Source organism: Adiantum capillus-veneris, chromosome 16 (assembly GCF_014529385.1).
Source record: "Adiantum capillus-veneris isolate H3 chromosome 16, ASM1452938v2, whole genome shotgun sequence".
Lineage (NCBI taxonomy): Eukaryota > Viridiplantae > Streptophyta > Polypodiopsida > Polypodiales > Pteridaceae > Adiantum > Adiantum capillus-veneris.
Genome location: NC_140946.1, coordinates 8175575 through 8191810, shown reverse-complemented (window position 1 = coordinate 8191810; position 16236 = coordinate 8175575). Strand labels below are relative to the sequence as shown.

Here is a 16236-nt window from a genome sequence, read left to right as displayed (position 1 = left end):
ATGCTTGTGGTCGCAGTCTGGGTGCGGTCTTGATGCAAGAAGGCCATGTCATAGCTTACGAGAGTCGTTTGTTCTCTAGGCCGGAGATGACAGCACAGATCTATGGGAAAGAGCTTTTGGCGGTTATCCACGCTCTTACTCAGTGGCGGCATTACCTACTCAAAGCGGATTTTACTGTCTTTACAGAACATCAGAGTTTGCGCTACTTCTTGTCACAGAAGCAGCTTTCGGAAAAGCAGATGCGATGGGTGAAAAACTTGCCACAATTCCACTTCCAGATTGTCCATGTGCAGGGATAGAAGAATGTGGTGGCAGATGCTTTGTCTCGAAAACCGTTGGTTTTGGCTATTTCCGCGATACATCATAGGAGCTTCGAGGATATGGTCGATCAGTGTGCCACAGATATAGATTTTGCAGATATTTTCACACGGATACGGGATGGGGAGACAGTAGCTGGATACTCCCTTTGGGAAGGCTACTTGATGAAAAAGACTATGTTGTGCGTTACACAGCCGTTGAGGGAAAAGGTTATGACTAATTGCCACTGTCCACCTTTTACGGGTCACCGCGGCATTGCTACCACCATGAAAGGGGTAGAGAGAGATTTCTTTTGGCGGAGACTGAAGAAGGATGTGGAAGAGTTTGTGCGCAGTTGCTTGGTATGCCAGAAGGTCAAGTTTGACAGGCATAAGGCACAGGGATTGTTACAACCTTTACCCATACCCACCCGCCCTTGGGAAAATATTGAAATGGATTTCATTTTTTTTTATCTCCCGAGAATACATAATGATCACGATGATTTCCCGATTACATGGCACACCTGAGACGATTGTCTCCGACAGAGACCCCAGATTTATGAGTTTGTTTTGGAAGGCAATTTGGGAGAACATTGGCACGCGGTTGCAGTTCTTGTCATCGTTCCACTTGCAGACTGACGGGCAATCTGAGATTGCCAATTCAGTGATTTTAGATTTATTGAAGTCTTGTATCTCGCATCAGAAGACTCAATGAGAAAAGAACCTACCTTTGGTGGAATTTGCATACAATAACACGATACACTCTTCGACGGGGAAGATGCCATGTGAGATTGTTGAAACTACTGCGAAGGTTCCATCCTTCCTGAGCACGAAAGATTAGAAATTTGAAGCGGATGAATATTCGCGAGACTTGGATACGGCTTTTGCCAAGGTTCGCGAGACTTTGCAGGAGTTTCAAGAACGACAGAAAAAGGCAACCGATCGACATCGTCGCGACTGGAAACTGAAGGAGGATGATTGGGTGCTCTTACTTTTGAGAAGGCACGCCTGCGAAAGAAAAAGGGAAAGGAGAGGCTTTTTCCAAAGCTTAGTATGTGATACTACGGACCTTTCCAGATCACTGACAAGACAAATGATGTCTCCTTCCGATTGGAACTGCCAGATACTTGGAGGATTCATAATGCATTGCATGTGAGTCTCTTGAACCCTGTTAAGGGTGATGTGCCTGATGATGGGGAGCCTGATGAGCAACCCAAAGTGGAAGAAAACGAGGAGATCCTTGTTCCTGAACAGATTTTGGCACATAATGATACCAAGAAAGATAAAGTCCGAAGGCGGGTTCTTGGTTAAGTTCAAGAACTTTCCTACATTTGATGCGAAGTGGATGGAGGAGGAGGACCTAGCAGATACTCCTCGGATTGTGAAACTTTACCTCGATGTTTTGGTTTAGCATAGTCTACTCCAAACGGAACCCAGAATTCAGCTTGGCCGGAGATCTGGTGCAGTGGGATGCACAAGAGGGGAGTCACTCCACTCCTTTGTCAACAGATGCCTCGATTTTGATACTAAAGTCACTGATGTCTCTTTGAGCTTCAGGGATACTGAGAGCTGACAGTATTCTGCTGGATGACTTTATGAAATGGAATTCCTGATTATGATACTGATTTGTTCTTGACTTCTTGTGAGTGCAGGAACTGGTAGACGAAATGACTGTAGCATTTTGGTCTACTTGATCTCGAATAGACATGGTTGCAATAGGGGTTAGTCAATCGGACATCGATGAGGTCCCGATTGGACCTAGATGTGATTGCTAGCTACATTGCCAATAAATCATGGTCTAAGATCCGAATGAATGTTGAATGTCATGTGATGTCCTGTGATGTCTGGTGATGTCCTGTGATGTCGTGTGATGTGACTGTCGATTTTGTACATATGCTAGATGTGTGTTCCTAGTACGTAGGTACTAACAGTCAATGTCTGCTAAGACGGTTTATGGCTTTTGTCGGTTTTGCAGGCGTAATCACGGTCGATTACAATGCTTTCAAGAGGGGGGTATGTCACAAAGTGATGACATGGCGGACAGCAGAAACCCTAATTTTTGCCAGAAACCCTAAATTCCGGAAATCGCGGAGGCGGATTATTAAAATTAAAAAAAAAAAAATGGAAAATGATGAGCGACGCGAATTTTGCTTTTGCTTTTTTTTTTTAAAAAAAAGAGAAAAGACTCTCTAAGAGAGAGAGAACTGATTGCTTTTGATTTGAAGCTTTTGGGGCTCTGCTTTTGGGCATCCTTTGTAACCTTTAAATTAGTGGTGAAGGCCTCACTTCTCAGAGCATCTGGACGCAGAGTCTGAGAGTGAAACCCTAACCGCTCTCTTGTACTTTGATGATTGATTAATATAAAAAGAAATACCGAAAGGGGCGCCAGTCTTTGGGGCCAATATCTCTAGGCACGGAACTCCGCCGGGCTAGTGCAAATCTATTGTGGTCTGTGAATTGTTTTGAAGTGGTTATTTGGTGCTGTCGCGGTTGATTCTTGACTTGGAGTGTCCAAGTCTGTTACAAAAAGTCTGTTCTTTTCTATTGGCACGTGGTGCCGTCTTGTGACATCACTCTCAGGGAGATGAGCTTGGGAGCATTGTTGAGACAAGGACCCTCCAACATTGTACATTATTAATAAAGAATACCGAAAGGGACGCCAATATTTGGGGCCAATCTCTCTGGGTGTGTAACTATGTTGTGTTGTGTCGTCTCTCTCTCAATATTGTTCAGTTCTTTCAGCTTGCCTACGTGTGTTGTGGTAGATTCCCGACTTGGAGTGCCCAAGTCAGTTACACTTCCAAACATCAATTAAAGGGCCAAACAACTGGACTTTCGACAAAGTTTTAGGACAGTCTTATGCGCACACATCTTCTGTTGTCGACATATACATTGATGCGAGAGCTTCTCCGTGATCTCGACAAAAGAGGAATGGTCGAAAGTTGAGAGAACACTAAAAATTTGAAAATTTTGCAAGCTAATAGACTGTTCAGTTTGAAAAATAGCCACATGTAGTGAGAATAGTGGTGAAGGATATGAAAATAGATTCCCCCCAATGCTCGATATAACCATGGAAAGTTTCAAAATGCAAAATCTAGATATTGAAAGTGCCTTGGAAACTCAAATTCTCTTACAAGTAGGTCTTTTTAAACTTTCCACTCGTCAAAATTCTCAACTTGGATCAAAAGGCTTTAATTTAAGCCTTTTATGTCCACTTCAAAATTAAAATTCGTGTGGACACACATTTATTGATGTTCTAAGCCACTTTTAGATCGCCCAAGGCTCTAATCCTAGGATTTTCTCATTCCGAAAAGAGGGCTATACCTAGCACCTATTCACAAGCCACCAAAATGTGTCAACAAATCGCATGCACATGGTTTCAGGCAGGCATCCCAATTTTGCGAAACTATTAATGATATTCGTACAAGAAAAAGCATACAAAAAATAAGGACACAAGTACATATCGATGTTATGCACTGCAACATCAATATGGACCGTCCCCGTTCAAGAGTAAATGACTAGAGGACGTTAGTACGCATGTACACAATGGTATTAGACCTACAGAAACCTTAGAGCTAGCCAACATGGCATTTCTATGAATATACAAGCAAGCATAGGTCTGCTAACAAAAGACCCTTGTTTAAAGCATCTACCATTGGCCTAAGTGCCATGCACGTTGCAACATCATTGGCCATTTCACCCTTTTGATTGTGCTAAGGGTCATTCTGGTTGTAATTGTGTTCCATTGGGTATTTGACCTTGACTTCATGGGCGGCACAATAGACTTGGCTTTTGGCAGATTGTTTTTGTCATCAATTGAGTTGCGTTTGCAAAATTAGTTTGAGTAATTTAAGAGAGCTATAAAAGAGACCTAGCACCTAGTGCTGTTCACACAAAGTTATATTCTATTCTTTGAGTTTGCAAACCGTTGAAGCATTAAAACATTTATCAAAAAAGAAAAACCTCCAATAATATTCTCTTCTTTGCATCCAAAATATAAAAAAAGGGGGAGGCTTGCAGCAAAGCTTTCTAAACCTTTTCTACATATTAAAGTACCTTCTCACATTCTAATTGCCCAACTTGGTCCCATCTTCAAGTGATCATTTGCACTGCATTTGGTGACGAGAATTGAACAAAGAAGAATTCTTAAACACTTTTCAAGTCATCGGTGCTTAAGATAATGGGTTTATGGATATCCACCAATGTACAGTTGTACCCTTCAATTACATCCTTATCACCGCAATATCAAACTGAGCAACAAATGCCAACACTTTGCTTGCATCGTACTCACCATATAAAGCATCAAATTTCAAAGATTTATTCTCGTCGTTGAAGTGTCTCACAAAGTGATGATATGTGGGCAAAAGCCTATAAAGCAAAGAAACTGGCAAGCATGATGGCACGCTTGGTAGGTCGTACCAAATTCTAAAATTTACAGCACGTTTTACAAGTAATGGTGTGGTAGGCTAGCCGGATTTACGGACAAGCTTTTGGGCACCTAATTTAGCAATAGCTTTTAGAATTGGCGTAAGATATTTTATTTGGTGCTTTTAGGCTTGGGGTCTTTATAAATGAGCCTTAGGAGAGAGTTCTAACAAACTTGCAGTTGGAGTTGCACAACTTCACCCCTTCCAATTCTACCTTGTTCAAAGCAATATAAAAGAAATACCAAAAGGGGAGATAGGGGTTGGGGGCCAGAGTATCTGGAAGTGGAACTCCACCACTCCATGTCTACTGTGTGGATTCTCTCCCTCTCTATTTCAAGTAGGGTTGAACTGCTAGAGTCTGATCTAGTTTTGTTCTTTTGTTTGGCACTTGGTGCCGTATCATAGCGTTAGCCATTCGCTATTCTGACCATAGTTACAGGAAATGGCCATTTTCAAGTCTCCATTCCACGTTTCCATTCCAACTTCCCGTTCCGTGCTTTAGACGTGAGTGTCCATAACATGAAATAACCTTTCATACTCGTTGTCGTGCCTTGTTCCCACGTAACTATGACTCTGACAAGCAAACCAGTCCTACATGAACCTACAACGGGGAGCTATGGAGTTGGAAGAAGAGGAAATGACAACAAAAAAAAGAAGTGAGTTCATTTTTGTCCTAAAAAGCTCTAAAAACATGCTTTTTGACACTTTTCTAAATTTCAAAATCCTCTATAATTCTCTTCAACAGATGAGAATTTGGATGCGCCACAAAAGTCAAAGTTGTTCCTCTCGAGGAGCCCTACTCATCGACATGAACGAATTTTGATTCCCAAAATTTCAAACACTTTGAGTTCCTACATGTAACAGGCTTACACACTCCAAGCAAGAAATCTACACCAACAAGTGACGAAACTACAAAACAACTGACCTGAACTTGGAGAGAGAGAGAGAGAGTACGCACGAAGTGGTGGGGTTCTGCTTCTAGATGCACTAGCCCCAAAAATTGGCGCCCCTTTTGATATTTCTTTCTTATTGATACTTCACAAGGTATAATGTCCGAGGGTCCTCTCTCTACAATGCTCCCAAGCTAATCTGCCAAAAGAGAGCCTTGGCTCTGCTTATAAACGTTTTACATGTGGCCCTGATCCAAAAGCAATGTCCAGTGAAAAGCTCTGCCTCCAAAGCTAATGCTTAGAGGGTTGTTCCGTAAAACGTGGAACATAGTTTTTCCATACGCAAACCAGACAACAATACCGCACAGGTATGAAAGTATCGTTGGGGTACGGTTCAGCCTTACCTGCCGAACTATACACGACCGTATTTTTATAGACAAATATACACAAACTAGTTAACTACTAAACATTGAAAACATCTTTATTGAAAGAGACTTTAGACTTGAGAACTAAACTCAACACTTCAACAATAGAACTTGAAGCTTTAAGAATCCACATACCTCACTATCAAGTTTGACGCGCGAGTAGATAGAAGACTCCATTGACCATAGCTAATAGGAAACTGATGAAAGCACAAGTGCATGGTATAACAAACCTAAAGTAGCACGAAAGAAAGAAAGGTAAAACCAAGGAGTCAAGACTACATGCATGGGAGTCTAGAATAAACCATCAATGACCAAGGCTAGCTACAATTGCAAGCCTATGTAGAGGCTGGAATGAAAAACGCAACATATCAACCCCCTTATAAAACTTTTAAAAACCTCCTTCAGTAAACTTTTTCACACAGGTACGGAATACCCTTTTTCACACAAGTACACAATAGAACCATACGGGTATAAATCCAACACTGGTGCAAAATTCTGTAAATGTACCGCGTAAACAGCTCCGTGTTTTGCGCGCTATATGTACGATTGCCAAGTCAGCTTGATTCGCGATTTGCTTTATTTCTTTTGGTTTAAGGCCCCTTAGCCATACTCTGATAAACTCGGAGAATTAGGTTTATTAAACCCTAACGGTAACGGGACGGCACCACATGACAACAAAAAAAGAACAGATTGAAAAGCGCTTTAGGCACTTCGAAACAATTGAAGTGAAAGAGAGAGACTTCACACGAGACACAGAGTGGCATAGTTCAACCCCCACAGCACACTGGCCCCAAACTATGGCGCCCCTTTCGGTATTTCTTTATATTGCTTCAACGAGCTACAACACTTGCGGCTCTACTCTACATCTCCCACAGGTAGAATGCCAGAGAGTGAGCCCTAGGTACATATTTGAAGGTCCTTGGCCATCTAAAAGCAGTTACATGAAAGGCATTAAGTCTAAAAGCATGTGCTCCCAAGAGCTAGCGCCCTCAGGGGCTATCCATTCAACGCTGCCATGTCAGCAATAGTCTACGCAAAACGCAGGCGTCCATACAGCTTTCATGTCATGAGCTCTGCTACGGAATTTTTCGCGCGTGTGTGTGTAGCTGGTCTACCATAAATAATATGACATAAATGAACTTTTAAATTCAAAAGACAGCTAGCTTTGGAAATTCAAAAGACAACTGGCTTTGGAAGAAATGAAATGATAAGTACAAAAACAATTCAGTCTTAGAATTATTTTGTACAATGCTTGTAAGAATGAAGCCTCATTCCAGTATACAAAGTAACAGAAGAACTTCCCAAGTAGTAAGTGAAAGTGTAATCCACTGTAGGACAGCTAAAACAAACCTTCCAAGACAAGATGTCACGTGACACATCCAACCCCATGTGTACGTGGACAAGCTACAACATGACCAAGGTTTAGCTCAGTCAAGTCAGTCTAGGATAGGAAGTGATCTGGCACTTTTGTGCATATCCTTCGATTGCACACAGCATGACCATCAGATTCCAGTTAGATCCCATCAGTAGAATTTTTACAATGCATAGACCTATTTTCCCTATTTTTGACATTTTTCACTTATTATTTTTGAGTGACTTTTGTTGGAAAGTAGGTAGGGCAATTTTGCTAAGTTTGTATATGTAGAAACCTAGCGCTGGCACTTTCTGGCAGAAGAAGCAGTAGGAGCACCTTGCTCAACAGGCAACTTCTCAACAAGACCGACCCCGCGACAACTCTAGCATTTTCAGTATTGCAGAAGGCCTAGCGTTTTTGCATCAGATCATCCAGCGTTTTTGCACTTGCAGATTCAAAGCGATAGTAGACAACAGATCAGCCCTAGCGTTAGCAGATTTCCACCGCAGAACCCTAAATCAGCCTAGTGTTTTTGGATCAGCCAGAGACCTAGCGTTTTTGCAGATCTTCGCGACAGAAGCAACAGCAGCACCAGCATTTTCAGTTTTCAGCAGTCGGACTCCACAATAGAACCCCCAAACCTCGCAGATCTCACCTCCCCGCAGTAGATCCTCGCCGCACGGTCAGATCCATCGAAGCTTGCAGTTTCAGCCCGGAAAACGCAGATTTCAGCATCTGCGTTTTCAGCGCGTCGTCGTCGCATCATCGTCGTCGACATCGTCACTGACATAGAGTCAGAATTCAGCAAATAAAGATTTGCAGATTTCAGCCCCTTAGAGTTTTCAGATTTCAGCCCGTCTCGTCGTCGTCCTCATCGTCATCGACATCGTCGGCAAGTCCAAGCATTGTAGAGATTTATGCAATCATAAGTAGACCGCTCTCGCCACAGAGAGTAGGGCCTTCGGAGGAGGGTTTGACAACTTCACGGTGCCGTATTCTCTTCTCTCTCTATCTCTCAGTCTCAGCACCTCACGCTCAGTGTCCATTCATTTTGTTTGTGTCCATTGCACTCTCTCATTAAGGAACGGAAGGCTCTCCCTTCCGTAAGTAAAAGGAACCCTTAAGCACAGTTCGGAGTACTCATCTTGAGCAAAGTTCAACATTCATTCCGTTGCACCTTACATTGGTATCAGAGCTTTGGCAGTGTTCTGTATCACTCAAGGAAAGAACCACAAGAACCACAGGAAAAAAAAATTTGGTGCTTGTTCCAGTCGCACGTAACCCAAGTTCTCTTGGGCGTGTCGACTTCTAATCGTGTTTTTGAAGAGTGACAGGAAACCCAAGAAAGAAGGGCTTGTCCAGCCTCCCCTTGTGCCTCTTTTCACTCATTGAGAGCGGACCGTGCTTTTAGCGGCCGGCCAATCGACGTGAGGTGGAAAAAAGCAACCTTGGTGTGAGTGCATTGTGCAAGGCCGCCAAGAGGTGCGTCCGTGGAAAAGAGCAAAACTCGGGTGAAGAGAAGATCCTTCTCTAACACAGATTGCAAGCGAAAGAAGAACCTCAAGACCCTCAAGAGCCTCAAAAACCTCAAGACTTCAGAACCCCAAGAACCCAAGACTCACAAGAACCCAAGACTTCAGTGGATGGTCATCACTCAAAGCGGAATGGATACTTCACTCGGAGTGATGAGCCTGAGAGAGACGAAGAAGAATTTTCCCCACCAAGAGGTTTTTCCAACCCTCTCCCTTCCCCATCCACGCCAAGGATTGCACCAGATCCTATCGAGGAGTTGGAGCAGATGTTTATGGACAACAAGTTCGAACACGAAGCAAGGAAGTTAGAACGCGAAGTAAGAAAAGCAAAAATTGATCGTAAGTATGAAGAAAGAATGGCAGCCATAGCGCGTGAACGCAAGCAAGCACGCTTGGAAGCCAAAGTAAGACAAGCCAAATTTGATCGTGAGTGCGAAGAAAGCGAAGTAGAATTTGATCGCGAGAACAAAGCAAGACAAGCAATGAACGACCGACACATGAAAGAGATATTGCGGCTCTTTTCTCAAGTGCAGGCACAGATGCAAGAGATTCAAGAGAAGGAGACTCTCTCAGTCTCTGTTTCTCCCAAGCATGACCCACAAGATTTGCATGATGATAAGCATGATGAATTGAATGATAATGATAAGCATGAAGAATTGCATGTCAATGACAAGCATGATGAATTGCATGATAATGACAAGCATGAAGATGATGTGATTGTTCACAAGGATGATGTGTTAGTTGATCCTTTCTCTAGTGAAGCTAACCTCATTGCAGAGACAATCAATCACGAAGCACCGATCTTGGCTCTCGAGTCGAGGTCCAAACTTCAAAGAACCCCCTCACGAAGAACCGATCTTGGCTCTCGGCCTAGGTCCAAAGAACCCTTACAGGAAGTACTATGTGTTCAAATGATTAGTCAGCACGCATTTGTCGAGTGTTTCATTCATGATCGTTTCCTGTATTTTAGTCAGCATCTTTAAGTGATCCCTTTTCCTAGGCATGACATATTGTACGTTGAGCACGTTTCATTCATCAATAAGCACGGACGTATGCGTATTATTCATGAAAAGCTGAAAAGTATGCATTCAAGGAAGTAACATTCCATGTCTCTTCCTTGGCATGACATAGTCGTAGAAAGAGCACAAGAAGAATTGAGCACCAAGCATGGGCATTTCCGTTGGGAATTGCCACAGTTGATTGATTTAGGTCAGAAACACAAGATTCAATCTCATTGTTTGCGTGTGTGTGGTGAACGGGTTGGCACTCCGTCTATTTGTTCATCTACATTGCATGCACAGTCTTTAGAGAAGACGAGCTTTTTCAGTCATTTTACATGGAATGGTTATGTTCATGTTTTTGTGTTGAAAGTGATTTCAAGAATTTTCAGTCACGGAGATTCTTGAAGAAGGTAGACACATGACTATAGACAAAGTTGAAGCATTGAAGGAGCCACAGAAGACTTTGTGTCACTTTCGGCGCGGCCCAAAGAAGCAAGCGTTGCAGACCTTTAAGAAGTTCAAGTGCCGACGACCCACACATCAGAGTGGGTCGGCAAAGAGTCCCTTCCAAGATTCGGGATACTATTGGCGATCTCCCTCGACGCCATACAGCTCGGTACCAGTGCCTCACTTTGAAAAGGAGGGGATGTCACGTGACACATCTAACCCTATGTGTACGTGGACAAGCTACAGCATGACTAGGGTTCAAGTCAGTCTAGAATAAGAAGTGATTTGGCACTTTTGTGAGTCTTTTCGCAGACCGTGCATGCCCAGACACTTAGATTAGATGCATATCCTCCGGTTGCACATAGCATGACCATCAGATTCCCATCAGTAGCATTTTTACAGTGCATAGACCTATTTCCCCTATTTTTGACATTTTTCACTTATTATTTTTTGCTAAGTTTGTATAAGTAGAAACCTAGCGCTAGCACTTTTTGGCAGAAGAGAGAGCAGAAGCACCTTGCTCAAAGGGCAACTTCTCAGCAAGACCGACCCCGCGACAACTCTAGCGTTTTCAGCATTGTAGAAATGCCTAGCCTTTTTGCATCAAATCAGCCAGCGCTTTTGCACTTGCAAATTCACAGCGATAGTAGACGGTAGATCAGCCCTAGCACTAGAAGATTTCCACCGCAGAACCCCAAATTAGCCTTGCGTTTTTGGATCAGCCAGAGACCTAGCGTTTTTGCAGATCTTCGCGACAGAAGCAACAGTAGCACCAGCGTTTTCAGTCTCCAACAGTCAGACTCCACAGTAAAACCCCCAAACCTCGCAGATCTCACCTCCCCGCAACAGATCCTCGCCGCACGGTCAGATCCATCGAAGTTTGCAATTTCAACCCGGAAAACGCAGATTTAAGCATCTACGTCGTCATCGCATCGTCGTCATCGACATCGTCACCGACATAGAGTCAGAATTCAACAGATAAAGATTTGCAGTTTTCAGCCAGTAGCATTCTCAGATTTCAGCCCATCTCGTCGTCATCCTCATCGCTGTCGACATCGTCGACAAGTCCAAGCATTGTAGAGATTTGTGCAATCATAAGTAGACCGCTCTCGCCATAGAGAGTGGGGCCTTCGGAGGAGGGTTTGACAACTTCCCAGTGTCGTATTCTCTTCTCTCTCTATCTCTCAGTCTCAGCACCTTCACGCACAGTGTCCATTCACTTTGTTTGTGTCCATTGCACTCTCTCATTAAGGAACAAAAGGCTCTCCGAACAGAAGGCTCTCCCTTCCTAAAGAAAAGGAACCCTTGAGCACATTTCGGAGCACTCATCTTGAGTAAAGTTAAAACATTCATTCCGCTGCACCTTACACAAGATAGAGTCCTTACCTGCATCCATCCAAACAAGACAACAATTCAGTTAGCCTTGGATGTGTTTTACAGGTATCAATGGACTATACCACTTGTTATTCATGTCCATCTTATAAACTTCTTTTTAAACCTTACCAAGCTAAGTCCATAGATTTTTAGGAAAAAATGTTATTATTGTCCCCCCTTTTTTTTAAAGGAAACCACTAGAGTTTTAGAGAACATCATTTTGATTAGAAGGCCATCACCCCTTCTAATCAAAGTGTCTTAATCCACCATCATTTTGAAGTCATTTTTTATTAGTTCCTAAACATCCAATCAAATGCAGTATAAATGAGAAGTTTTTCTCAAAATAATTTTTCTTTTTCAAGTTCTCAAACTTTAGTCAAAAAAATCCAGGTTAGAGGTCCATTATGGTAGAATGGTCTCTAAAAAACCCTCTGTTACTTACCCATAGTTTCCTTTCACGGAATCAAAAAAATACCTCGTTTTATGAGCTGAACATATGTCATGTTATTTACCGTGTTTAAACTTACCTTAGTACTCAAAGTTTATGAGAGGAGCATCATCTGTCCAAGTAAATACATCCTAAAGGAATACATTATAGTACAAGTGCAGCCATGGTAAGCAAAAAGGCCCAACATTATTAAAAACTATAGCGCAGCAGGACAGAGAACCACGCAGCTAGCCAACAGTCTATGAGTTTTTAGGCAATGCAATGTATAGCTTAACCTAGCCCATAAGATAGTAGGAACTGGTGCAACCGGCCTCAAAACATACCAAGAACCAGAGCATAGTAAGATAGAAAACACCACCCCCTTAAGTGAATACATATACCCAGCAAGATTACAAAGTCTATGTATTAACAGGTCATCACTAGGCCCTTCACTGTGTCAGATTACCATCGAGAAAGTTTTGCCAAGCAAGGTAACGCAACAGCAACCCATTGCCAAAGTAGAATTGTCACATAATCAAACCAATTGTTGACAGAAATTTATCAAGCGGTTTAGCAATTGGTAAATCCATACTCGGATGACAGAAAAAAACTGTTTACGACAAGTTAAAAAAGCGACAGTATTAATTAGTCCACGCGGTATGCTGAAGCCCATTAGGCCACCAAGGTAGGCTTAGTTACTCTCACAAAATAGAGTCAGGTTAAGTAGAGCGCCAGAAAAGAGCCCTCTTTCAAAAGGCCGGTGTAAACCTCATACCATTAGCAAACAGTAAATAAGAATGACACCTTTATCTCTTTCAATACCAAGACTTACCACAGTCACCATGACATAGCATGATTAGCTATATATACTCCCAACCATGGAGGATCACAACTAGGTTTAGAGAAAAAACACCATGCTTAATAAAAAACACCCTCTACAGCAGTTACTTCAAAATAAACAATCCTACCCTTTTTTTTTAAAGCTTGCAAAGAAATACACATGGGCGAGGTGGCCGACTTGTTGTCAGTAGTAGCGAGCTCCATGCTTCAATGTCAAACACATGCAAATCTTTCTGGGCAAAACAACAAACAAAGCCAAGTGAGGGCCAGAGAAGCGCCCTCACCTCTTTATATAGTGGATGGAGGTGGGCCGCCAAATCGTAATGATGAACAGAATCGACATGAGTGGAACGACCCCATTACGCAACAGTGAGGCAGCCTATGCTTGCAGAGAGAAAGCCCCCGCGCCTTCACGGCAAGTTTTGGTTATAGGGTAGTAAACTACTTAGGAAAGAATCCGTATTTGCAAGAATTAGAGACGGGCCGAGTCCCATGGTGTAGAGGTGAAGCTATAAGAGTTAAAACGATAAACCAAGAACTTCTTTTACCACAATGTGTGTGTGTGTGTGTGTGCGCGCGCGCGCTTTATTTTTAAACCCCATCAGCCAAGATTCCATAAGTTGTTAGAAGTTAGGAATAAATTCTAGCCCATTTGATAATTGGGCCACTCTATAAGGATCCTGTAGTAAGGACTGCTATGGTTTAGGCCCCTCGGCCAAGATCTGTAGATTGGCTAGGGTAAGGGCTAAGAAGTCCTAACCCTCTGGGTCTTCATTGGCTTGACACGTCGCGAAGTTGTGACACTAACCCTCTAAGTATGCCACCTCACAAACTTGTGACATATCCCGCTCTTGTGTAATCGCCTCGACTACGCTTGCAAAACAAACAAAGGACAAAAATTAGCTCAGTAAGCACTGACTCGAAGCACCACATGCAGCATGTCACAAGACGGGCACCACGTGCCAATAGAAACGAGCAGACTGAATAGACTTTTAGCACTTCAATAACAACTGAACTGAGAGAGAGAGAGAGAGACGACACGCGACACGGAATGGCGGAATTCCACCCCAAAGAGTATTGGCCCCAAACCCTGGCGCCCCTTTCGGTATTTCTTTATATTGCATCAACACAGTACAAGCCGGTACTCCAAACTCTACACCTTCTCCAAGAAGCATGCCAAAGAATGAGCCCTAGCCTCATATTTAAAGGACCTTCGCCTGAAAAGCAGTTCCAATAAAAAGCCTTTAAAACTCAAAAGCTTCTGGTCCAAAAGCAAAGCCAGAAAGCTGCCAACGTAATTTACAAAAATCCGTACAGTCTGCCACGTCATCAACCGGCGGAAAACGCGAAATTCCGTACAACTTGCCACGTCATCCTACCAGCACAATTTTCGGAAATCTGCCACATCATCAATTTTTGCGTGTGCGGGTCCTCCTTTATTTTAATCCTTTATGTCACTTGGGGCCCCATCGGACGGGGTCCCCATAAGTTGGTAGGACTTCTTCTTCTGTTGCTTGTTCTTCTTAGGGTTTAGGCCCCTCGGCCCACATCTGTAAGTTGACTCCATTCTTTAGGCTTTGACACGCCAGTAGTTTGTTACATCTCCCCTTCTTGAAAGAGAGTAATCGTCCGCGATTACAGCATATCTGCAAAACAACTCAAGTTAGCTCAAAAATTTCCGAGGGTCATTCCAACGAACAATCAGTTTGCTCTTTTTATTAAGGAGTTAGCTTCTCCTTTCTACTCTTTTGATCAAGGAGTTAGCTTCTCCTTTCGGCTGTTTTGATCAAGGAGTTAGCTTCTCCTTTCGTCGAGATCGGAACTCTTGATATTCCGGCGTAGTAAAATTAGCCATCACACCCAGACCGTACTGATCTTCCACGGGTGTCTTATGCACTAAAAAAATTACATACCCAGGCAATCTCATCCAATTAGGAATATTCAGTAATTGGCACATCACAATGCAACACAAATGCTCACATATGCATGTTACAAGACATAGAAACATAAAGCCGCCGATGAACACTCCCCCCGCAAATAACCATCCAAGTCCGGGCCATGAGCTGTTAAGGACTCCCTCACCACTCTCCGCAAATAACCTAAAAAGGTCCGGGCCATGAGATATAGAGGCCTTTTACAACCAAACGCCCCCCCCCCCCCGACCGCAGCCTGCGTCGTTTGGAGGTGCTAAGAGTAACCACTGCTCAAACTTCTTAATACTCCCCTCGTAAATAACCATGCAAGTCCGGGCCATGAGTAACAACAACAATACTCCCCCTGTAAATAACCACAAGGATCCGGGCCATGAGTAAAAACAACACTTTCAATCATTCAATACTCCCCCCGCAAATAACCACAAGGGTCCGGGCCATGAGTAAAAACAACACTTTTCAATCATTCAATACTCCCCCCGCAAATAACCACAAGGGTCCGGGACATGAGTATGAACAAGCATTCTCAAACATCTTTTATCACTACTCCACCCGGGAGTAAAATCACCAATCATTGAAACAAGTATTAAAACCAGAGTCAAACAATTCAAATCGGCACCAAAACAGGTTCAAAACGGATACCATCCATTTCAAACAAATTTCAAACAAGATCACAAAACAAGTTTCTAAACAGATTTCAAACTTGAAAAGCAATCTCGACATCAACCGAGCTGGAAAAGTCAACCAACTTTCCATCCTGAAACCTGCACCAAAAATTAGGGTTAGGTTTTTTTTTTATTCCCATAAGGTCGTAGCCGAGCACAGCATGGTCCATCAGCTCTTGGACAAACAGTGTTCTTTGGCGGCGATGGTAGTCCCAAGATAGCAATCGCACAGGACCTCCAAGGTCATCTGCTCGTGAAGAGACATCTACTGAGAGATGTCGAGAAATTTCAAGTTATAATCTGCTAGGGTTTCCATGGCAAGCATTTCAGGATACCCGACTCTGCCAGAAGTTGCACTCTGAAGGAAGATGTCAGAAACCATATAACTTCGGGCAAAATTTTTCTTGAAAGCTTGCCAAGTACTTGGAGTATGTTGCTTGGTAGCCGTAGACATCAACATCTGCATGGCACTGCTTCCGAGAAAAAAACAGTAACTTGAAACAAATCTGAATCCTTCTCTTGCAAGTGATCTTAATTGGCTTATACCCTCTTAAGACATGAGCGTTGAAGATGGGAGCGCCCCCGATGTGCGATGAAGTAAGGGTGGGAGTGGCTAATAAGTCCGGG

At 43.1% G+C, this 16236-nt stretch overlaps 1 protein-coding gene across 3 annotated transcripts in view; it reads right to left on the bottom strand.

The window, feature by feature from the left end:
* The window catches only part of LOC147438519 (uncharacterized), a 66593-nt gene that overhangs the window by 34079 nt on the left and 16278 nt on the right, over positions 1-16236 (bottom strand). The window contains exon 3 of one of the 3 annotated variants that reach the window (XM_086484615.1): positions 6174-6268. The exons of the other annotated variants lie outside the window; for them this stretch is intronic. Coding sequence (XP_086340741.1) covers positions 6174-6215 — 42 coding nt within the window. The 5' untranslated portion in view covers positions 6216-6268. The remainder of the gene's footprint in view (positions 1-6173; positions 6269-16236) is intronic. 3 annotated transcript variants of the gene reach the window in all.